Below are 25,223 nucleotides of genomic sequence, written 5' to 3'. Positions count from 1 at the left end.
TCCGTTAGTAAGGATTTGAGTTAGATGACAATGCACAAACCACTCATTCTACGAAGCTTAATTAACAATGGTTCGTTTTGGCCAAATAATCTAAATAGATATCAGAAATATAATGGTGATAGACAAGTGACAACAACATTTTGCATACTTTCCCCCAGAATCACCTTTCAATGGTCAATCACGTTGGATTATTATGGCCATTATTTTTCACAGTCCTTGAATACCATTTTAGATTATCCAAGTCAACTTTGTATAACACTTAATAACAATACTTTACCGTTCTAAACTGTTGCAGAAATCTGACGGCCAACTAATTGCCAACTCAGCGGAATGATGCAACTATGTAGGTAGCCGCACCACCCCCAACTACAAACACCGTGGCCAAACCCTACATAACCCAGAATTCCTGCTACAGCGCGTGCGTCATTGCGTAATGTTCAGGGTGCAGGTTTGTGTAGGTATGGGGGTGTGGAAGAACTGTTATTCTTACTGACACTCGAAACCATGGGGCTACGGTCCGTCCAGTGAGACAGGAGCGCATCAACGCAACGAAGACAGCTAATTGCATTATCGAATTTAAAATAGTGGTAATAGGCGCCCTGTTGATAGAAAGGCGCGCATGCAGCTTTTATGAAGGAGGATGGAGATAGAGAAGAGGACGAATGGGTTCGATTACCCAGAGAGAAACAATGCGAAGTCCGTTAACGGTACGTGTTCGCATCCTTGCTCCAATTCCATTAGGAATGTATAGTGGATGTTAACACCAGGCTGCTTGCTTTCTATAGGCTACATTTGATCAAGTTTTTTTATCAGGTTTTGTGCATGCGAATCTATACATGTGGAAAAAACATTTACAGTCATTGGGGAAAACACACAGGCATATACATATATCAATGTCCTTACATTCATGATACATTATTATACAATTACTGTAGCATAGTTAATCATCCTGTTTTCTATCCTACATCATATTCTGCTTATTCTATGTGGGGTGTTATAAGGTGGAAAAATATAGTATCCTTCTCACGAGCTGTTAATTGCCTTTCAAAATGTGTCTTACCTATGGGACTTATCTGACCCAGTGTGCTCCCTGCGATCTATATGATAGGCCTACTTTTGTTAGTCAGTCTTGATTCTTGCATATTTCACACTGTGATGGGTTTGTGGGTCGTTTGTTGAGAATAGAGGTAGGAATGTTTTTATTTGGACGTGGGCAGTCAGCGGTCTTTTGAAGATCGTAAAAGGTGAACTTTTGAACTTGGAGAACGCCCTGAAGCTATTAGGTTCAGTCACAAAATCCTGTGTTGGCTATTACCACCACAAAACATGGAAATGGCTGATGACCAAGACAATGCAGCGAGAGAAAGAGAGAGAAAACATTGCGTTTTAATAATTCAATTAATCCAATTGGAATGACAAATTGGCAACATTGGCTTAGATCTGTAAATTGACCAATTCTCAGTAGAGAGATAAACATATTTGACATCGTTTTAAATCGAATAAATCAACACAGTTAGAGGCTATTAAAGAGTAGCTATACGCCTATATTGTTTGATCATTTTTGGTGAGATGATGCCATCCATAATTGCACTATGTGTGATCTCCTGTCATAGCTATTTATTGAGGACCCAATTCACTATTCCTTATAAGGCTATACATCACATATTCGGTTATATTTCGTTTTTAAAATGATTTCTCTCATGCACGAAGGCAGGTTGACAAATATCGACACGTTGTTTCAAGGGAGGGACATTAGTGTCTCATCCAGGCGCCAGTGCCTCGTGCCCCAGTGTGGGTGTGAAGATTTATTGTCATTTCGAGGATTAAAATTCCTTAGGCCTTGACGAGGAATAGTAATCGAAAATGACTGATCGAATTTAAAGTATATATCACATTATGCTAGTGGACCATAAATTAATTGATTCATCTTATCTTGGCAAGAATAAGGCCGAAATGCACTAATTCATGGTTTAGTATCAATAATGTTAAACCGTGTAGCCCACTGTAGGTTATTTAATATTTAATCTGTGGCATTTATATAGCCTAAGGTTTTGATTCCTTTCATGTATGACAATTCGTTTTTGTGTGTGCAAACATTATTTCAATGACAAATGTGGAGATTCACCAAATTGACTAAAATACGGGATTAATAGCTCATTTTGGGCGGGTTCGATGGAACTGAATGATTTACATTCGTGTACAAATGTTACATTTAAGGTATTTACCTTTACTGTAGTTACATTTATAATACGTTATTAGAAATTGTGCTTATACACTGATCATAAACGTTATCACATAGTTTAAAATAAAATAAAGTAGCTAATTTAAATTAAATTAAGAAAATACAAGTATGGCGTGTTGTTCATGTTTATTTGATTTGGCCTAAACCTCTTAATAAATACACAAGTAAATATGAGTATTTTTTACAGATTCTTTACAAATGATTTCCATATCGTTTGCCAATGGTTAATTAACTTGTTCATTATGCAAATGTAAAACATACTTTTAAATAAGTATATCCTGAAAAAAGGGAAACATAAAAAGGTATCTAAAAAGTAATTAGTGGGCCTAACATATTTACCTAAAAATAATAGTTTGGTCCCCCCTTAAATAGTTATATTCTTCAAGGTTCTGATTTCTTCATCAGAGAATTTGAAATGACCCTAAAAGAACCTGACATGTTCAGTTCTATTACTGTAAAGAAATGCATGTGTCTAGATGTTATGTATGTTATATTCCAAATAAATGTTCTTCTCAAATGAAAATAGAGAAAATGAAATACTTTTAAAAGACTATTCATTTGCATCAATTTAACATTACCATAATTACCATAAAATACTCCAATTGTATTTTATTTTCAAGATTATTATGAAGACCTCATTGTGGAATTCCTTCTCAGTTGGTTTATTGACAATTTCACAATGAAACAATATTACAATTTAGTATAGCACTATATCAGGCCATTACTGTGCTGGCTATGCCAAACCTTTTTAAAAAACAGTATAGTCCTCTGGCGAAGAGCCCTGTTGCACTACACCCTATACTACAGTATCACCAGTCACCACTGACAGAATGTGAAAATATTCTAACCACATACTCATTTACTGCTTATCTAATAGCTTGGCTTATCTCTAAATTCATTCCAAGAGAAACTCAATTCCCATTGATCTGAGTGTCAGGACCTCTACATTTTCCTCTAATCAATGGAACAGGTCTGTTTTAATGTAATTGTCTTCACATTAAGTTAAATAGGAAAATAAGTTTGTGTGAATCTGTTGTGGTTTAGCCTCAGGGTGGTAAGAGGGCCTGGCAGATCTCTGCAGACACAGTGAAAGAGAGTGCTTTGTCAGTCCTCCACTCTGGTAGGGGCTGGGGGAGGTGGGCAAGGGACCATGGGGCTTTCCTTTCCCTGGGGGGACAAACTGTGTTGTGGGTGGAGAAGGAGGAAGGGCAGGATACGACCCCTGTGGTGCTGCTGAATGATGATTGAAGATTACAGTAGGGGAGGTGGGGTAGAAGAGACAGGGGGGGGGGGGGGGGGGGGGGGACACAGCAGGCAGATGTGATCCATCATGTCCTTTTTACCAGATAGATTCTTAACCCGACTCCCGGCCATATCTTAGCTCCATCTCTTACCTCCCAATCTGCATCAACCCCGCTATCAGCAGACACAAGACACTGTCCCTCCCTCTACCCTTTAGTTCATTTTATTTAAACAAATGTTGTTGAGAGTCAATACTATGAAGGAAAGACTAGTGGTGACAAATGACTGATTACGTAATTAACCTGATTAAAACTACTTAGAGTTGGCCTTTACAGAGATCAGGAAAATATATTTTTAGGGCAGAATCATAGTAGAGGAATGACAGAGTGTCATTTTGTTGGGTATAATGGAACAAAACAGGAGGATAGAAGTCATTAGAGAAACAGGTCTTTATGGAAATAATGTGCAGGCATAGTGAGAGGTATTTGCTCTGAGAGAGATCAGCAGGGTTGGGTAGGTTACTTTCTAAATGTAATCCTTTACAGTTACTAGTTACCTGTCCACAATTTTAATCAGTAATGGTGCTTTTGGATTACCCAAACTCAGTAACTTAATCTAATTACAATACTTTCAGTTGCTTTTAGATTACTTTCACTGCAGGTTAGCGTTTTTCGTCATGAATCTTGTTTTGGAGTTAGCTCTCCAGAGTGGTCACTAGCTGGCACAGCCACAAAGTCATAAAATCTGATGTTAAACCCTATCCTTAACCACACTGCTAATCCTAATGCCTAACCCTAACATTCAATTAAACAAGTGCTATTTGCATGTGAAAAATGAATGCCATATGCCGCATTTGCAATAGGCCTATTGTTAAACAAAAATTGGTGACACTTTGATATCTCAATAAATTGTAGCTGTTTAAGTCTATCAATCAATCAATCAAATTTATTTTATATAGCCCTTCGTACATCAGCTGATATCTCAAAGTGCTGTACAGAAACCCAGCCTAAAACCCCAAACAGCAAGCAATGCAGGTGAAGAAGCACGGTGGCTAGGAAAAACTCCCTAGAAAGGCCAAAACCTAGGAAGAAACCTAGAGAGGAACCAGGCTATGTGGGGTGGCCAGTCCTCTTCTGGCTGTGCCGGGTGGAGATTATAACAAAACATGGTCAAGATGTTCAAATGTTCATAAATGACCAGCATGGTCGAATAATAATAAGGCAGAATAGTTGAAACTGGAGCAGCAGCACAGTCAGGTGGACTGGGGACAGCAAGGAGTCATCATGTCAGGTATTCCTGGGGCATGGTCCTAGGGCTCAGGTCCTCCGAGAGAGAGAAAGAAAGAGAGAATTAGAGAGAGCATATGTGGGATGGCCAGTCCTCTTCTGGCTGTGCCGGGTGGAGATTATAACAGAACATGGCCAAGATGTTCAAATGTTCATAAATGATCAGCATGGTCGAATAATAATAAGGCAGAACAGTTGAAACTGGAGCAGCAGCACAGCCAGGTGGACTGGGGACAGCAAGGAGTCATCATGTCAGGTAGTCCTGGGGCATGGTCCTAGGGCTCAGGTCCTCCGAGAGAGAGAAAGAGAGAAGGAGAGAATTAGAGAACGCACACTTAGATTCACACAGGACACCGAATAGGACAGGAGAAGTACTCCAGATATAACAAACTGACCCTAGCCCCCCGACACATCTATCAAATGTGTACAAGTTTGAGCATGTGTCTGTTAGGAGATTGAGCAATAAAAGCCCCACTGGTGGTCTTCTTAAATGAAACTTGTTTTTGAGAGTACAATAGATCTACACCGGGGGAGTTTTTATTCCATAGGCTGGGATTCATGCTATGCAGCTGTTGCAAGAGCGCATTTTTCATTGGCTGTTCACTGGGTCATATTCATTATGCCGATTCTGTTGAAAAACGTTTCTTAAACGGAAGCAAACGGGAGGGACCTAAATTAATGTGTCCAGTAGAAGCTCTTGTTTTGCTCTGTTTGCTTCCTTTTGGTTAAACAGTAAACAGTTTCGATAATGAATACACCACTGGTCGCAAAAACAATGACTGATAGGCAGCTTCAACTTCTTCAATTCAACTATTATTGGGTTAAAATACACATATAGGCCTACATTTGCCATCCACAACAACTATGATCCGTAACTCGCAAATAGCAAAATGATAGATCAGTGCGATTTACATCAATGCGCCACTGAGCCTAGATATCAATAATAAGTGATAGGCTATCTGTATTGACCGTAGGCTACACCACTGCTGTCGTCCTAACCTCCAAGTGTTTATTCAAGTTGGATAATCTTTGTATGCCAACAACAGTCACATCGTTGGAAGACAGATTGGACGGTAGCCTATACAAAAGCCTATTCCGGCTCTTTTCATGCCATCCATCAAACACATTTGGTGTGTCATCATAGTGGTCTCTAAGTTGCGGTCAGACTTGCTCAGGCAGAATCAAACTTACATTTTCACCTTTTTTCAATGCTGATTTGAATGTCATTGAGAAAACAGAAATGTGTCAAACAAATGTTTGTATCTGTAATCTGAATACAATATTTTTGCTGGTAACATAACAGATTACAGTTACCGTTTTTGTGTAATCTTTACATGTAGGCTAATCTGTTACTCCCCAACCCTGAAGATCAGCCACTTCTATTGCTTTGTTATACTGTTAACGGAGATTTATCTGATATGTATATATTTTTTTTAATTCAAAGACACAATGCAGATCTATTATGGATTTGTGTATAGGACCAACATAAAAATGTTCAGCAAATCTATTAGATTTGACAGATTTCTACAAATAAATAGAAATGTATATGTCATTTTGGTATTACAGAATACTGATCATGATACGAGCATCAAGCTCTATTCCTCGTTGTCTTGATAGAGAATGCCATGGCAAAATTCACCAAACAATGACAGTGACTAAATTATGACCATTGCCCAAACATGTACTGCCTCAGCAGAGCTGTTAGTAAGGACACAATGTATTGCTGCTCCTGGGTGCTCCTCCTGTCCCGGTGCACTGACAGTAAGTGCCGTTACCAGGCAACACATTATTTCGGTCATCCCTGTAATGATACAGAGAGCAGAGGATAATTAGATCGACGACTGGTGACCCAGCAACCAGCAGGCCTCAGGAATCAACACTTCACACTGTAGAGTCAACTCAGAACGTACACGACTCACACATAACAATACCGAAATCACCAGACGCATCATAGTATTTAAAACATTCTCCTTTTTCTTTAGTATGAAGATGTAAATCGCAGGACATAATCAAGTCCTTTTGCGTGATTTGTGTCTGTCTTGCAGTCAACACACTGGAAAGCCAATGCATTTGCACCTATGGGCTGAGACTTATGGAGATGTGGCTCTTGAGGCAATAATGGCCAAGTCTCTGTCGACCCCCAAACAACCCAGGAAAGTATTTACAACCTCCACTTGATCCATGAGCTAGAGGAGAGCCACTGAGCCGGCCTCGAGGAATAACAAGGCTAGTTACTGACAGGCAGGCAGAGATGTTTTGTTCCTTTATCCAGCTAGCAGCCCAACAGAACACAGAGTGGAACCCTTAAGGTATGGACAAGGAATTAACAGCTGGTATTGAGATGCAGGGGGGCTGGCGTGGCGAGTCATAAAGTTTTTTGGGGGAGGAGGCAGTACAGTAAGGGCATCAAGGCAGTTGGTACAGTGACATCGCAGATGCGTGAGTCTAGGGCCAGGCTTTTGTCAGGGCTCTGTGATATTCAACACGTTGGCCAGCCAGGAGCCGTAAACGTCTACAATTTGAGTTTGAATTTGGGTGGAGGATGAGTTTACAGGGAGCTGTAAAACACTGAACTTGGTATGTAGAGTAGGGATGCCTTTCCTGTGGATCTCACAAATCAGAGCCAGGGTATTGCTACAGGAGACAGTTGTTACGGGCTATAAAAGAGCGGCTTCCCCTGACTCTGACACATTTATTCAAATTAGCCCCTCAAACTTAGTGCAATCAACACTAGAGTAGTGACGGATGTAGTGTACCTGTGTTTGATATACATCTCTGTCGATAAAGATATGGCAGGTCTCTCACTCATTCATTCTTTTGGAAAGGAAACAGATTTCATTAATGCGACGTTCATTTGTTACCTGAGCCATCTGCACTGATTTAAGGCAGCACAGTGAATTACTGACCCTGACATTTCACAGTCAACAGCAAAGACACACAGTCACATTCCCAATGACTGTTTTAGCAGGAATCTGCTAACAATCTGGGCTTTCTAAACTTTCATCCTCATCACTTCACAATCCTCACAAACTCTTTGTTTGTACATGATTGGCCAGTGGACATTCTCCAACTCTCTTTGAAAACTTGGAGGACTCAGAGAGGCTCAAAACAAAACTCAAGAAGATAACATGTTCCTTATAGTGTCACATGAATGGTGCCATAACTTTTCTCTTATTTATTGGCACTCATTTAATAAGATAATTATTATCATATGCCCTTGAGCCATATGTGTGTGTGTGTGTGTGTGTGTGTGTGTGTGTGTGTGTGTGTGTGTGTGTGTGTGTGTGTGTGTGTGTGTGTGTGTGTGTGTGTGTGTGTGTGTATATACTACGCTATCCAGCCCAGTGCGTGGTAATAAAACTCTGACCCCTGTTATGATGAAAGGGAAGTTGATCCTTTGAGCGTGTCGGTCGACCAGCTGTGAATGACCCCCGCCCAGCCCCTCTGTGGCTCTGACCAGGGCTTGACCTGAGAGCTGAGCTGAGGGGGCTGGTGGGATTAGTGCCGATAAAGACATACAGTCAGCATCTTTAACCAAATCACCTACTCTAACAAATTACACCAACATGGCTAGAGGACAGAAAAAAGCATATAGAAATGAGCGAAAGTGACATTTACATTTTTTCACCCCACTTATATACTGCAGGTCTTAGAATCTCAGATCTACTGAAGACTGCATTTAAGGTTAATAGGTTGTGTTACTCATACTTTAGGATACATTTTAGACTGAGTGCGGGACATAGGCCACGTTTACACAGGCAGCCCAATTCAAATATATTTTTTCAGTAATTGGTCTTTTGATCGATCAGATCAGCTCTGAAAAAGATCTAATGTGGTTGGTCAAAAGGCAAATTAGTGGAAAAAAGATCAGAGACCCTGTTAGAGGGAGTGAGCCGCCCATCCGAGATTAGGGAAGTATGCATTGTTAGGCTGGAGGGAGCAGAGGGGAGGACAGAGTAGACATTGTGCTGCGTGGTATTACATACTGGGGTCAGAGGTCAGGTGTAGAGGCCAGAGGGATGACCACAGCACAGCCTGTGGATCTAATACTGGAGTTCCTCCGCAATCTGTCACATTTCATATCCATGATGGTGTGATGAATAGTGCTGGGCACGGTTTCCCGATAGCGATGGAATGTATCTTTTAACAATGTATCTTTCCTACAATGGCCAAAAATGTTCACTGATTGAGACAGGTTAAAGAAGGTATTTTAAGCCTTGAGAGAATTGAGACATGGATTGTGTAGGTGTGCCATTCAGAGTGTGAATGGGGAAGGCAAAATATTTAAGTGCCCCTGATAAAATGGCGCTGGAGAAGAAGGCAGACGTTTTAAGTGTTTTGTGTGTTTATTTGCATTGTTTGTAACTTATTTTTTAAACTTAATTTGTACATAATGTTGCCGCTACCATCTCTTATGACCGAAAATAACTTCTAGACATCAGGACTGCGATTACTCACCACGGACTGGCAGAATCCTTTTTTTCCTTTAACGAGTCTGACGAGCCCGACACAAACAATATACTGCTTTCTCTGGAAAAAGTCCAGATCCCTGTGATTTGCATGAAGAGGAGGTGGAGTAAAAGAGGCCGGGAGGGTAGGCGATCGAATTAACCCCCACTTTCCTCCATTCTGCTAGCAAACGTGCAATTTTTGGAGAATAAAATAGATGACCTACACAGAAGATTAAACCACCAACGGGACATTCAAAACTGTAACATCTTATGCTTCACGGAGTCGTGGCTGAACGACGACACTATAAACATACAGCTGGCTGGTTATATGCTGCACTGGCAGGATAGAACAGCGGCGTCTGGTAGGACAAGGGGCGGTGACTATGTATTTTTGTAAACAACAGCTGGTGCACGATATCTTGCTCGCCTGAGGTAGAGTATCTCATGATAAGCTGTAGACCTCACTATTTACCTTTTCATAGCTGTTTACATACCACCACAGTCAGAGGCTGGCACTAAGACAGCATTGAATGAGCTGTATTCCGCAATAAGCAAACAAGAAAACGCTCACCCAGAGGCGACGCGCCTAGTAGCCCGGGGACTTTAATGCAGGGAAACTTAAATCCATTTTATCACATTTCTATCAGCATGTTAAATTTCCAACCAGAGGAGAAAACTGGACCACCTCTGCTCCACACACAGAGACGCATAATAAGCTATCCCTCGCCCTCCATTTGGCAAATCTGACCATAATTCTATCCTCCTGATTCCTGCTTACAAGCCAAAATTAAACCAGGAAGCACCAGTGACTAGATCAATAAAAAAGTGGTCAGATGAAGCAGATGCTAAGCTACTGTTTTGCTAGTACAGACTGGAATATATTCTGGGATTCCTCCGATGGCATTGATGAATACAGTCATTGGCTTCATCAATAAGTGCATCGATGACGTTGTCTCCACAGTGACCGTACGTACATACCCCAACCAGAAGCCATGGATTACAGGCAATATCCTCACAGAGCTAAAGGCTAGAGCTGACACTTTCAAGGTGAGGGACTCTAACCAGGAAGCTTATAAGAAATCCCTCTATACCCTGCGACAAACCATCAAACAGGCGAAGCGTCAATACAGGACTAAAATCAAATCGCACTACATCAGCTCTGACGCTCATCGGATGTGGCAGGGCTTGCAAACCATTACAGACTACAAAGGGAAGCACAGCCGAGAGCTGCCCAGTGACACGATCCTACCAGACGAGCTAAACTACTTCTATGCTCGCTTCAAGGCAAGCAACACTGAAACATGCATGAGAGCATTAGCTGTTCCGGAAGACTGTGTGATCACGCTCTCCGCAGCCGATGTGAGTAAGACCTTTAAACAGGTCAACATTTACAAAGCCTCAGGGCCTGACAGATTACCAGGACATGTACTGCGAGCATGCGCTGACCAACTGGCAAGTGTCTTCACTGTCATTTTCAACCTCTCCCTGTCCGAGTCTGTAATACCAACATGTTTTAAGCAGACCACCATTGTGCCTGTGCCCAAGAACACTAAGGTAACCTGCCTAAATGACTACCGACCTGTAGCACTCACGTCTGTAGCCATGAAGTTCTTTGAAAGACTGGTCATGGCTCACATCAACACCATTATCCCAGAAACCCTAGACCCACCCCAATTTGCATACCACCCCAACAGATCCACAGATGATGCCATCTCTATTGCACTCCACACTGCCCTTTCCCACCTGGACAAAAGGAACACCTATGTGAGAATGCTATTAATTGACCACAGCTCAGCATTCAACATCATAGTGCCCTCAAAGCTCATCAATAAGCTAAGGACCCTGGGACTAAACACCTCCGTCTGCAACTGGATCCTGGACTTCCTGACGGGCCACCCCAGGTGGTAAGGGTAGGTAACAACACATCCACCACACTGATCCTCAACACAGGGGCCCCTCAGGGTCCTCTCCTGTACTCCCTGTTCACTCATGACTGCATGGCCAGACACGACTCCAACACCATCATAAAGTTTGCAGATGACACAACAGTGGTAGGCCTGATCACGGACGATGATGAGACAGCCTATAGGGAGGAGGTCAGAGACCTGGCCGTGTGGTGCCAGGACAACAACCTCTCCTTCAATGTGATCAAGACAAAGGAGATGATTGTGGAAAAAGAGAACCGAGCACGCCCCCATTCTCATCGACGGGGCTGCAGTGGAGCAGGTTGAGTGCTTCAATTGCCTTGGTGTTCACATCACCAACAAACTAACATGGTCCAAGCACACCAAGACAGTCGTGAAGAGGGCACGACAAAACCTATTCCCCCTCAGGAGACTGAAAAGAACACTAAGGCTGGTCATGGCTCACATCAACACCATTATCCCAGAAACCCTAGACCAACTCCAATTTGCATACCGTCCCAACAGATCCACAGATGATGCAATCTCTATTGCGATCTCTGCTGGGTTTTAAACGCTCAACGGTTTCCCGTGTGTATCAAAAATGGTCCACCACAGAAAGGACATCCAGCCAACTTCACTGTAGGAAGCATTGGAGTCGACATGGGCCAGCATCCCTGTGGAACGCTTTCGCCACCTTGTAGTCCGTGCCCTGACAAATTGAGGATGATCTGAGGGCAAAAGGGGGTGGAAATCAATATTAGGAAGGTATTCCTAATGTTTTGTACACTCAGTGTAATTATTTCACAATACTGATGATGGTTCAGCTCCTTGAGAGATATTACTTCCTGGCACAGCATTGCGCGCATGTTAGGCTACACATCATTAAATATATTGAGACAAATATATTAGCCTACAAGTAGAAAAATATAACTAAATTGATTGAACATGAAATGTATTTCAATTTGATTGAAATAGTCATATAGTCTACTGTTTATATTTGAATGCCGTCATCTCAGTTTTAATGTGAAGCATCTTTTTATACATCACTTGTTTGTATCAATTTGCAAAGACATTGGCAACTTTGCATTTGTAGTCACTTTGTTCTGAGGTTATCAGCGGTCACATAGAGATTTGGGGCGGCAGGGTAGCCTAGTGGTTAGAGCGTTGGACTAGTAACTGAAAGGTTGCAAGATTAAATCCCTGAGCTGACAAGGTCTGTCGTTCTGCCCCTGAACAAGGCAGTTAACTCACTGTTCCTAGGCTGTCATTGAAAATAAGAATTGATTCTTAACTGACTTGCCTAGTCAAATAAAGGTAAAAGAAATGTAAAAAATGTGATTCTATGTTTAGCGGAGATCTTCTGTGTATAGAGTCCAACAATGCACTTACATGTAGGTAGGTGGTCTATGAGTGGTCTGAGGCAGGCGTTAACTTATGAGGGTTTTCAGGTGCAAGGTGATGATGGTTTTGGAAAACATCTCAGAGATTTAACGAAGCTCCTACAAAGGTTCTTACGATAAACTTAGTCTTAAGATGCATTTGGTAAAACCCGGGCCCTGCATGATTAACCAAAAATGGGGTTATTTTTTGTTTTTTAAACAGCTAATTGACCTGAATCGGTTACATTTTTGAATTCCATTTAGTTTGTGCACATTTCTCTACAAGACACTGCAGCAGGTAGCCTAGTGGTTAGAGCGTTGGATCGAATCCCCGAGCTGACAAGGTCAAAATCTTGTTGTTCTGCCCCTGAACAAGGCAGTTAACCCATTGTTCTCCGGTATGCTGTCATTGTAAATAAAATTTTGTTCTTAACTGGCTTGCCTAGTTAAATAAAGGTTAAATAATTACTTTTTATCAGATCAAGCCTGAACTGTGTGATGGAGTAGGGAGTCACAGTTTCCAACAGGCCAATATTCTACATAGTTTTGCACAGAAAACATGGTAATTAACTACAATGACCATAGTCCATTGCCCTCCTACTTGTCCGGTCTGTGTATCTCGTTTACACCTGCTACGCTAGGTTAGTCTGGGGCAGACATGGAGAGGGAGACAGAACAATGTGCGGTCGAGAGGGATAGAGGGCAGTTGCTTCGCAAGGTATCTCTACCTGAAAATACATTATATAAGTGATTGATAGTTGGTATTCGGCAGTCATGAAAGTATGACTTATTTACTTTGAAGAACTACTAAAATAGTGATTTTGTCAGACAGCATAGGCAGCAGCTCTATAGAAATGAGACGATGACTTGGAATGAAATAATAAAGTCATCAAATAAAACAAATGTAATATACACAGTGGCAATTTTAGCATGTAAATCTTGGTGGGGCAAACTCCCCCCAAATGTTTTGGGATGCATGCCAGCAAAGCCACTACACAACACAACACTAAACAATACATGAATTGCACTAAAAAGGTCATAAACGGTGCACACAAACGGTTAGGGCCTACATAAAGCGGTCCCACCAGCAGAGTCCCAACAGCAGTCCCAACACCTTACCACTGCTACACCTCAGCGGAGCCTTGTCTGGCAGCGAAACAGTTAATTCAGCCTCATTTACTGGCTTTTATAAAAAAAAAACATAGCTGATATGGCTGACTTGCTTAATCAAATATGGTTTCTACTGACAATTGAGATGTTCAAACTATGGCAGAAGGGGACGACGAGAGGATAAGTAGCAATCCATAATTTCAATTAAGACATTACTGAGCGAGCTAGGATGTACATAGTCAATATAACTATTTGTTCAACATTTTTGATATGTACCTCGGCAGAATTCAGAACATGGGCCGTTCTTACAGTATTCTCCCTGTACACCAAGTCAGAACCATAGGATAAATAAAGGGGGCATATAAGCAGAAAATGAAAGCTACATGTGCACAATATGATAAATTATGAGGGAAAAATAAACCAAATTCAGTGCATATGATTAGTTATAAGTCAGGGAAGTAATTTGGGGACCTGTTGGGTAGCACTCCTCTTAGATTTTGGGAGCACTATAGTCACGTAACAGCCCCAGTCAGGTAACATTGACCCTATTGGTAACAATGACCCACGTCAGCCAAATTACCCTCTGTGACCCACCCCAACTTAGGAAGCATTGACCCTCTTAACTTAATGTCAGGTAATACAAAGAGAGCCCACTAATATCAGGTGACAGTGTATCACACCCCCCTATACATCTACCCCATCTGCTTCTTCAAGGCTTTCTAGAGCATGGAGCTGAGGGCAAACTGAAACCTTCCTTAAAGACGTGCTTCACTGTCTCTCGGAACAGGATGACTTGAACACTACCCACAGGCTATTGGTCTGTGACACCACACTGGCTTTTCATAGCAGGTGATTAATTTGCTCCTGTAATGTAGTGGAAACAATTGTATATCCGTGGCTGGTTTCTCCCAGGAATCTCCTGTCCCCGTGGGCCGATATATCACTGATGTCACTCACCATTCCGCTATGGAGAATAAATATTTCCCTGTGTACAGTAAATGTCTTGAGTTCCTAGTAAATTACATTTACTGTACATGGGGAAATATTTACGCTGTCTCCACGCTGTCCCCATAGGATAATTATTCTTGGTTCCAGCTAGAAATCTTTTTGGTTCAAAGTAGAACCCTTTTGGGTTCCATGTAGAACCCTCAGCTTTGCACCCGCACTCGCTCCCATTCCTCATGGACATGACCACTAAGTGGACATGACAGACAGAGTGGGCGGATTCCATTATGCCGCGGGAACCGTTCTACAGAGTGCCTTTCTCTATTTGAACAGTATTTTGCGTTGCGCGGTCATGTCGTCAACAACGCAGCATGGTGCATGGTCCAGAAACATACAACTTGTTTTCATTGGGAAGGCAGATAAGGCATTTTTATCAGAAGCAGAATCCTGCTCATTACTCCACGTGCTTAATTACATCACTTTTATTATGAGCCCATTTCCCCGTGGGGTTTGAACAGGCACCTGCCCAGCAGGCAACACGTTCCAAAGGGAATGAAATCAACTTTCACCCGGTGCAAAAACACACCTACCTGGGCGCCTGGGCCAGATTAATCGAATCCCCTCAGTGGCATGGAGCTCAGAGACACACAAACAAAGGAAACATTACTATCAACAGCACCTCTTTCTCATAAGTGTAGCAAGTTTTCATGTGCACCAACAACATCGCATCCACTTGGAGGATTGCAAACAGGTAAATTACTACATTTAATGATGTTGAAATGCACAAATAACTTGACCAAATATTTCCTTGGTACATGCTAGCCTTGTGCACAGTAAAAAAAAGGCCCTGCTCATGATACTGGGAAAACAGGATAAGAAGAACAATATAAACATTTTGAAGAAATTAATTACTAAATATATGGGGAAAACATGAAGACTCAAAACAATTTGTAATGGGAATTAAATAAGGCTTTCTTGAGTCAACTTGGTCAAATATATGACTACCTCCCTCCCCTTTCTACTGACATGATCAGTCAATCACTCACTCGTTCACTTCATCCTTACCTCCTTTCCTCTCTCTTTGCATCCTCCCCTCTCTCCCCCAGTCCTTCCCTCTCTCTATCCCTCCCTCCCTCTGTGCCAGGCCTCCCAGTGTGACATGTGATAGATGTGATAGTGTGTGTGGGTGAGATAAGGCCAGGGCCAGGCTGACAGGTAGGTAGGGGCCACTCTACTCAGATGACAGGGTGGCGTGCCTCTTCACTGGCCAAGCAGAACACTGGCCATCTGGGGCAGACGATCTGGGACAGTGATGGACTGACTGATCTAGGGGCTAGGTGGATGTTAATGGGGAGAGGCAGTGTGCTGAAATGGAAAGGGGATGGACTTACATGGGGGCCATACTAATGGGAGGGGACTTACTATTACACTCTGTTGCATGTACATTACCATCTATAACCTATGCACCACCATTATCTCACACGTACTCTCACCATATGGATCCTGTTGAAAAGGAATGCTGCCATTGCAAGGCATGTGGAAATGATTGTATTTCTTTGTCATACAGTAACATATTTGGAGCCATGGAGGTCTCTCAAATGAGTTTCAGATTTGATTTACAGTAGTTTTGAAGCTCACTGGTTGTGCTTCTCTTAATCCTTGTTCGGAATACCTGTGTAGGTGAAGATCCTAAATGTTTATATGACATATTCCCAACTGTCCTTTCTTTTAACGTTTTAGTATGGTGCCAAGAGGTTGTTCAATAGGTTATACTGTATTTACATTAGTGGGGGCTGTGGGGGGAGAGCTGAAGCAGTGGGTTAGCTGGTGTTCCCCAGCCTGTAGCATGGCTAATGTGATTAGCTTTAGCATTGGCCCTACTGGAGTCATGTCACGGAGCTGGTTACCAGAGCTGAGCAGCTAATTAGCATGTGTACTGGTGGTAGTAAACCTGCCCTGGAGGGATCCTAGAATCCCCAAACTCACAGGAATACTAGAGCTAGAGGTGAAAGAGTTGTGGAAGAAGTAGTTCTCCCTCTCTCTATCGGAGGACATGTTTATTATTATTTAGAAATGACAACAGTAGGAATCGTACATTGACTGGTTGGTTACGGCAATATGCACAGGTACACCATCTCGCCACTGTGTTTATTTTTTGTAGCTAGAGCTGAGGCCCTAAGTATAGATTTCTCCATGAAAAACCTTTACAGTATTTTGATTACTGGTGTGAGTTCTGTCAAGCATGCCTGACCTTCTTATCCCCGTGGAGGGAAGAGAAAGGACAAGAGCCAGTATGCTATTTTGATTGCGTGCTGATTGTGTTCTGGAGGTTGCAGAGGTTTTAGAGGTGAAAGGTTAAAGATGCGGGCCTTCTTTGTTAACACACAATAGGCTGCAGTGGAGGAGGCTCTGGCACAGTGAGCTGACAGGACAGGCAGCTGAGATTAAGTTGAGACGTGAATAGGTAGGTCTTACTGAAATATACTGTCAGGGTGGCACCTAAGTCCTCAGGGAAACTTAGTCTTAAAACTAAGAACATTTGTCCCTTTGAGGTGCAGGGATGTTTTCTTGTCTTCGGGGGGGGACAAGTACTCAGAGCCACTACTGATCCTACATATCACAGTTTAATATTCTGCTTTTACAGCTATCAATGAATACTTCAGTGTATATAGTCAATCGGGTGTCAGGACGATTAGAAAAGAAGGGGCCACACACCAGAGTGCTTTAGAATTTTTCATTCATGTTTTAGCCAATCTTCTTATTTTGTAAGGGTGTTAATTGTTGGCAATATGGAGTTGAGTGAATGCTTGTTTGTGCTAATTATTGGTTACACTGCATGTGCTTGGGAGCAGGCTGTAATTCATGGCTGTGTGTGTGTGTGTGAGAGAGAGAGAGAGAGAGAGAGAGAGAGAGAGAGAGAGAGAGAGAGAGAGAGAGAGAGAGAGAGAGAGAGAGAAAGAGAGAGAGAGAGAGAGAGAGAGAGAGAGAGAGTAATGGTGTGTGTGTGTCTGAGTTGGGCATATGTGACTGTGCCTGTGAGTCTGATATGGGCATGTGTGTGTGCGTGTTGGTGCATTGTGTTTGCTTGAGGAACACCATATGCCAGTGTTCAGTGGAGGGTGCAGGGGGCGTCTGGCGTGTGTCGGGTCAAGGGTCAGCTGTTGATAGCAGGGCGGTTTGCTGACATGGCGGGGTGGGGGGTGGCCTATAATGGAGGGATATACCGCCAGGGAACTTTACACACACTACTGTTTTGCGTTTGAATGATTGCTTGTCATTGAGTGTGTAAGTGAGAAGTGGACTGGCGTCTAGACCGAGTGCACAGCACAGATGGTATGGCACCGATGGACCAATCACAGAGAGGGTCTCACTTCATAGTCAACATGATGAATTCGTGTCTACAGCAAAAGCTACTGTAAGGGATCTCTGATTGTCCTTCTGTCTTCACATTTCTCCTTTGTTTTTCAGGCTTCTACGGTGACCATCCCTTGGAAGCTGAACCAAATAATGGGATAGGTAAGTTGACTTGTTATGTATTTATACTTCATGATAGGACAAATACATAATGACAAAGTAAGTCATTCATGTGATTTCCTGTTGGCAAATCGCCGATTGATGTTCTTCCGTTCATTTTCAGTTGAAGATTTTCGTTTGGAGTATTGTGACCAATTTGATCCAGATAGATCATGTCTAATTGTGACTGGGGATATTTCTTCCACACATAATTTAATGTTGGACCTGATACATTCAACCAACAGCAATACAGTGTGAATGGCAATATATGTCACAGCTACTGTATGCTTTGTGGATGGCAGTGAAAATTGGCTAAATAACCCCCTCTAGTGGCGAGATAGAATAGTACATGTACAGGTCCTAGGTGTAGTAGGGAGATAGATGCCCAGATAGGATACTATCACTCCCCCAGATGTTATCTGAATAAACATTCATTACTGACAATATTGTGTTAAATGTAACCCATAGTTTAGGATATGTGGATTTCAAAAACAAAAACAACACTCTAGTAAGCCTATAAAACGGAGTTGATTGGGAGCAATGCTATTCTGCTGCCTCACATCACTACATCCTTTGACATCATTGATTTTGGCTCCTTTAATAAATAATGAGGCTGTTTGCTGACTGTATACAACACTCTGTCAATACACAGTGCCCTCGTAAAAACATGCTGAAAAATTAGAGCCACTTTGTGCTTCATATGGCCTGTTTATTTTTTTTTTACTAGTGTAGACAGTTTTCCGGCAACCCAGCTCCCCCTGAAATGTAAAATGTCGGCCCAATTAGAGCCACTTTGTGCTTCATATGGCCTGTTTTTTTTATTTTTATTACTAGTGTAGACAGTTTTGCCGGCAACCCAGCTCCCCCTGAAATGTAAAATATCGGCCCATGCTCGGCTCTTCATCCTTCCAATTTCAGGGGAAAATAATTGATACAGTTTTTGCTGTTCCTCTTGCCTTTCCGATTACTGGATCTGCATAATAACCGTGTCTTCAATGTAGCATGTGACTCCTTCCATCTCCACCAGGGGGACATGTTCATCTGAAAATAGAGTAGGAACCGGCCTACAACATGATGCGCGAGTTGCCTCATAATCCCCTCGGGCGGGTTGAGGATCATGAGAATAAATAGAAAACAATACCCTAAAAAATCTATAAATATATAATTCTTGTGCAATTCATATCTATATGCTACATTGAGGTTTTTATTTTATTATTTTAGGCTATCTGGCATTAGTGGGTAAGCTTTAGGGCAGGGTTTAACCATTTAATTGTTGGACATAAAACACTAAAAATTTCAGCAAATCAGCTGTTCCCACCTATTCAGGCACATAATAGTGAGACACGTGATCGTATACAAATGTAAGCAAGGTTTGAAATTATTATGCTTTAGTCAAATACTATATCTGTTTGGGCTTATTGCAGTCAATTTAGTCTACACATGATTTATAGTTATGTTCTGGCAACCCGAACATCCGCTCAAGAAAAAAACAGGTATGCGACTGAATCTATTTCATGTTCCCTGCTTTACTGCACGTACGCAACTTGTTTTGCCGTTTCCAAAAACATTTGAACATCGATCCATGGAGGCAAAAAAATAACAATGCCGGAGTTTAATTCGATAAGAGAAATGCGGCAAAATGGAGAGTTGAAAATACAGAGAAGTTAGGGCAGAAAAGTAATTTTGGTGAAGTGGTAAAATAGGATGTGTGGTGGTTGTGAGGCGCAATGCAAATGTGAAAGTCACAAGATGGGGACTTTCAATAGAGCTCGTTAGCTTGTAGTCCTAAAACCCAGAAATGAGTTACCTCTGGTTCGTTCAGCTATTCCTATGGGGAAAGAATAGGGTTTTAGTAGAAAAAACAAACATCTCCTAACCCTGTGTTTACCACAGACCTTCTTTAGATGATCTCATAAAACAAAACACACCTCCTAAACATGTTCACCACAGACCTTATTAGGATGATAACACAACTACATGAATATTCCCATAGGATTTGTCCAACAAACCATGGCAGAGTTAGTGCCTACAAAAAAAAAAAAAAAACGGCATTAATATTGCTCTCTATAGACCTAAAATATGTCAAGGGAACTGTAGCCTACTGTTCATCTGGGATAAATGTAAACTGAAATCTGGACACTGACTCTAGGTTTCACATAGCCTTCATATTTACTCCTGCAGAAGTAAGCATTTCTAGCATTAAAATGATACATCAAATGTAGGCAACAGTTTTACTCTGGAACAGATATATGGAGAAGTATGATTTATTTTCAGCATCTTGAGGGAATGCGAATGCACAGGTAGATACCATCTGTAGAGGTGCTATGTCAGCATCATATTTGATAGTATTTCAACCACATGAAATATGCATCCAAGCCGAACATGTTAGGTTGTTTTCAAAGCTTTTTATGTCCTTACAACCGGTCAAACTGACGTCATTGCACAGTAAATCTTTCCAGTTATCTGTTGGTTATTGCAGTTTCTCCCCCTCCCTAAATGTCTTTGCTCCGTGACAGAAGCAGTGATGACTTAACCGATGACAACTACAGTGAGCTCCAAACAGTGACACATTTTTTGGTTTGTTTTGTCTCTGTACTCCAGCACTTTGGATTTTAAATGATTCAATGACTATGAGGTTAAAGTGCAGACTATCCGCTTTAATCTGAGGGTATTTTCATCCAAACCATGTGGGCGGTTTAGAAAATTCAGCACTGTTGTAACCCCATTTTAGTAGTATTTGGACAAATTCACTTATGTGTATTAACGTAGTCAAAAGTGTTGTATTGGGTCCCATATGCCTAGCACACAACGACTACATCAAGCTTGTGACTCTCTTTGTTGTGGTTGTGTTTCATATTGTTTTGTGCCCAACAGAAATGATTGGTAAACAATGTATTGTGTCACTTTAGAGTCACTTTCACTGTAAATAAGAATATAATGTTTCTACATTTAATGTGGATGCTACCATGATTGTTGATAATCCTGAAAGAATCATTAATAATTATGAGTGAGAAAGTTACAGACGCACGAACATCACACCCCCTAAATCAGGCAACAACAAAAAATCCTGCACCCCCTATCCAAAAATCTTTCTGCCATCTCTGACTGTAGACTACAGCGTATGATCTAGGTGCGGGCCTCAGATTTTTGTTACTTTATCACACATAATTGGGCGGTTGTGGATGGGTGTTAGCAATTGCGGGCGGGTGCGGGTGAACAAACAGCTGCCCTATGCACCACTAGTCGCAGCCTCGGTTTCAGATACTGCAAGATAATGGAGTGGAATGGAATATTTGCACATAAGTCCCAAAATATGTAAATTGAACAAATACATGGTAATGAGTTTTCTCTCTATGAACAATCCCCTCAGTTTTGTAAAGGATCTAGTCAGGCAGTTCTTCGTCACCCTATGACCGTGTCTGTGTTCTATGGGCTGCTGTGGGACCATGTGGTTGCAGCCCCTCTTTCTCCTCTCACCGTGGGGCAACAGGCTGGTGGAAAGGGCAGTGCAGGGGTGGGGGTTTTGTCCAATGTTAAGGTCCAGGTTCAGGCGAAGTTCATTTGAGATGCTCCCTTCTCTTCGCCCTGGCTGCGGAGCCAGGTGGCAGAGGTCAGAGGTTAGACTCAGTTCAGAAACTCCTGACCCCACCGTGACTCCATGCTGGCCTGATTGTGTGCAGCTCTACACTGGACTTTCTTAGCAGCCTCTGTGTCCTGGCCCCTATAAACCTGTGGGAGTCAGTAATAAGTGGAAGGAAGCTTGGGGGAACTATTAAACCAGTGCACAGAAAAAGACTGGCATTGTTGCCCCCCTAAGGGAGGAGGCATGGATTTATGAGGCAAAGCCTGATTGGGTTGTAAACTTGAGGAGGCGGGATCAGAGAGTACTCATGGACAACACTAGTCTCCCTCAGCCTATTCACATCTCAGGATGCCTCAGTGCATGGAGTGGGCAGGGGTGATGTGGGGGTCAAGGGGCTGTAGAGTGTGGAGTGTGGAGGGGGGCTGAGGCAAGGCTCCATGAGCTTGTAAATGCTGTGACAGGGGTGGGAATCCAGAGACCCTCATTCAGGGACCAAAACACAGTTCAGAGGGCAAATAGCTGAGTTAGCAACAGCTGTTTTCACCACTACACAGTAGATGAAGTCCTAATCTTGCCACCACTCAAACTCTCCTAAAACAGCAGAGAAGGGGAATGTAAAATTGAGGAATTTAGCAGCTGTGATCTCTCTCGTTCCTTATAAATGCTTTCCCCGTCATCTCTGTGAACCTGTAAAAGGCAGATCAATATTTACTAATGTTAAGCTGGTTTATTTTAATATGGATGTGCTTTCTTGTAGATAATTGCTTTATATGTGGAATTTAATAGTCATATTGTCTTAACTTGTTAGAGATGAGAAAGTATGGTTAATGACGTTTATTGAAAATGTGGAAAAGTGGTCGTCCCTCCCCGATGGGAAAGTGTTTACAACCATGAGCTCGTCTATGGGTGGGTGTCTCGTGTGTCACTCACAGCAGCAGGGATGGCTCCACCCCCTGGTCACCTCTAGTCTGACCTGCCTCTGTCCCAGGCTCCAACCCCCCACACCCTCACCATACCTACTCTGTCCAAGGGACACAGTTGACCAATCACTGCTGATTCTGCCATTTCGGAGGTTATCAGTCGCTTGGAGTGGCTCCCTTTGTCCTATTGTCAGTCATTAGCAGCTGTCCATTCACTACAGTGGAATTGGGCCCGGGAGGACTTTCATTGTTCATCTTTGCCCTGAGAGGGTGCCAGTGGCTTGTCGGTTTTTCGCATTGATCATTACATTATCTCTCATTGTAGCTACTTCAATACCACTTAGATGACTGAACATATTTAATTTGGCCAAATCAATGATTAGGATGAAATGCAATGTAGTTTTCATTGGTAACAGCAAAAAGATACAGTTCCTAGTGAACTTTTACACATTCCCTTGCACAGTTGTCACATTTTGCTGCCTTCAAATGTAATCTGAAAAGGGATTCAATTCTACCAACTCTGCACAACTCTTAGGGTGACATACACTGAGTGAACAAAACATTAGGAACACCTTCTTCATTTCGAGTTGCACCCCCTTTTGCCCTCATAACAGCCTCAATTCATCGGGGCAGAGACTACAAGGGGTCGAAAGCGCTCCACAGGGATGCTGGCCCATGTTGACTCCAATGCTTCCCACAGTTGTGTCAAGCTGGCTGGATGTCCTTTCTGTGGTGGACCATTCTTGATACACACAGGAAACTGTTGAGTGTGAAAAACCCAGCAGTGTTGCAGTTCTTGACACACTCAAATCGGTGTGCTGGTTTTTAATATTTTGTCTTGGAGTCCAGAGTGGCGCCAGCGGTCCAAGCCACTGCATCACAGTGCTAGAGGCATCACTACAGCTCCAGGTTCGATCTGGGTGACCCACGAGGCGGCACACAATTGGCCTATCGTTGTCCGGTTTAGGGAAGGATTTGGCCGGCTGGGATGTCCTTGTCCCATCTCGCTCTAGTGACTCCTTGTGGTCGGCCGAGCACATGCACACTGACTTCAGGTCACCAGCTGTACGGTGTTCCCTCCGACACATTGGTGCGGCTGGCTTCATCGGTGCGGCTGGGTTAATCGAGAAGTGTGTCGAGAAGCAGTGCGGCTTGGTGGGGTCGTGTTTCGGAGGATGCATGGCTCTCGGTATTTGTCTCTCCCGAGTCCCTACGGGAGTTGCAGCAATGGGACAAGACTGTAACTACCAATTGGATACCACAAAATTGGGAGAAAAAAGGGGTAAATAAAAAACTAAATTGTATATATTTTGTACTTGCCCATTCACCCTCCATGTCTCAATTGTCTCAAGGCTTCAAAATCCTTCTTTAACCTGTCTCCTCTGCTTCATCTACACTGATTGAAGTGGATGTAACAGGTGACATCAATAAGGGATCATAGCTTTCACCTGGATTCACCTGGTCCGTCTATGTCAATGAAAGACATAATGTTTTGAACACTCAGTTTATAGCCATTGTTTTTGTCAAAAATTGCCCAAGCTCAGTAAATTTGGTTGGAAATCATTGATGGAGAGCAATATTCAAACCAGATTTAAGGCAGAGACTGGACCACTCGGGGAACACTCAACACCTATTGGAAAGCCATTCTGGTGTGGCTTTGGCATTAAAATGTATGTAATTGTCCCACTGAAAAATAAACTATCCCACGGTATCTATTCAGAAGACTTGAGGCAGCGTTTCCTCTAAATTTTACCCTGGGCTTTTCTCCTTTCATATTTCTTTTGATCCTGACAATCTCCACAGTCCCTGACGGTGACAAGCATACACATAACATGATGCTGCCACCATCTGCTTGCAAATCAGAGACAAGATGTTAATATTACTGTCCATCAATGATCCCCAACCAAATTTACTGAGCTTGAGCAATTTTGACAAAAACAATGGCTATGTGTTGCCCTAAGAGTTGTGCAGAGTTGGTAGAATCTTATTCAAAACTATTTACAAGATGAATTCGTTGCCAAAGGTGCTTCCACCAAGCATTCACTCTGTGAAGACATACCTAATTAAGAGATCTTCATGTTTTATTTGTTCCTACTTTAGACATTTTCTATACTTTTTCTTTCACTTTAAACATGTGGAGCAGGTTGTGTAGATCTGTAGGGGGAAAAAATCGCATTTAATCCGCTTTTAGATTTTATTTTAAGGCAGCAAAACGTGACAACTGTGCAAGGGTGGTGTAGACTTTCACTAGGCACTGTATGTAGGATCAGTAGTGCCTCTGTATTACTTGTCCTCCCTGAAGACAAGAAGACATTATGAAAGATCCCTGAACCTCAAAAGGGACAGATGTTCTTAGTTTTTAAGTCTGCAAGACAGCGTCCCTGAGGATTTAGGTATCACCCTGACAGTGTATTTCAGTAAGACCTACCTATTCATGTCTCAACTTAATCTCAGCTGCCGGTCCCGTCAGCTCACTGTACCATCTCAACGGTTTCCACAGATACTTGTGTTTGTATGGTGATGTCAGCACCCGGTACACGCGTGAACACACGCGTGACTAGTTGGATTATGAGTGAGCGGTGTCGGCGTGTGGGATGTTGTGTTACAGCTTAGACCTGAGTGGTTCTTCTACTCTCAGAGCAGGGGGC

General features: G+C 42.5%; 1 protein-coding gene across 2 annotated transcripts in view; it reads left to right on the top strand.

Annotated features, from left to right (window-relative positions):
• The first annotated feature begins 510 nt into the window (after positions 1-510).
• Positions 511-25,223, top strand: part of LOC110535871 (nuclear receptor subfamily 6 group A member 1-A) — a 99,730-nt gene continuing 75,017 nt past the window's right edge. Inside the window, exons 1-2 of one of the 2 annotated variants that reach the window (XM_036935694.1) lie at positions 511-707; positions 18,028-18,075. In XM_036935694.1, the coding sequence (XP_036791589.1) occupies positions 641-707; positions 18,028-18,075 (115 nt within the window). In that variant the 5' untranslated portion in view covers positions 511-640. Of the gene's footprint in view, positions 708-18,027; positions 18,076-19,247; positions 19,566-25,223 lie in introns of those variants that run through there. The other variant, XM_036935695.1, reaches the window with a different exon arrangement.

The sequence above is a fragment of the Oncorhynchus mykiss genome, chromosome 11, assembly GCF_013265735.2.
Source record: "Oncorhynchus mykiss isolate Arlee chromosome 11, USDA_OmykA_1.1, whole genome shotgun sequence".
Taxonomy (NCBI): domain Eukaryota; kingdom Metazoa; phylum Chordata; class Actinopteri; order Salmoniformes; family Salmonidae; genus Oncorhynchus; species Oncorhynchus mykiss.
This window is presented reverse-complemented; position numbering and strand designations above follow the sequence as displayed.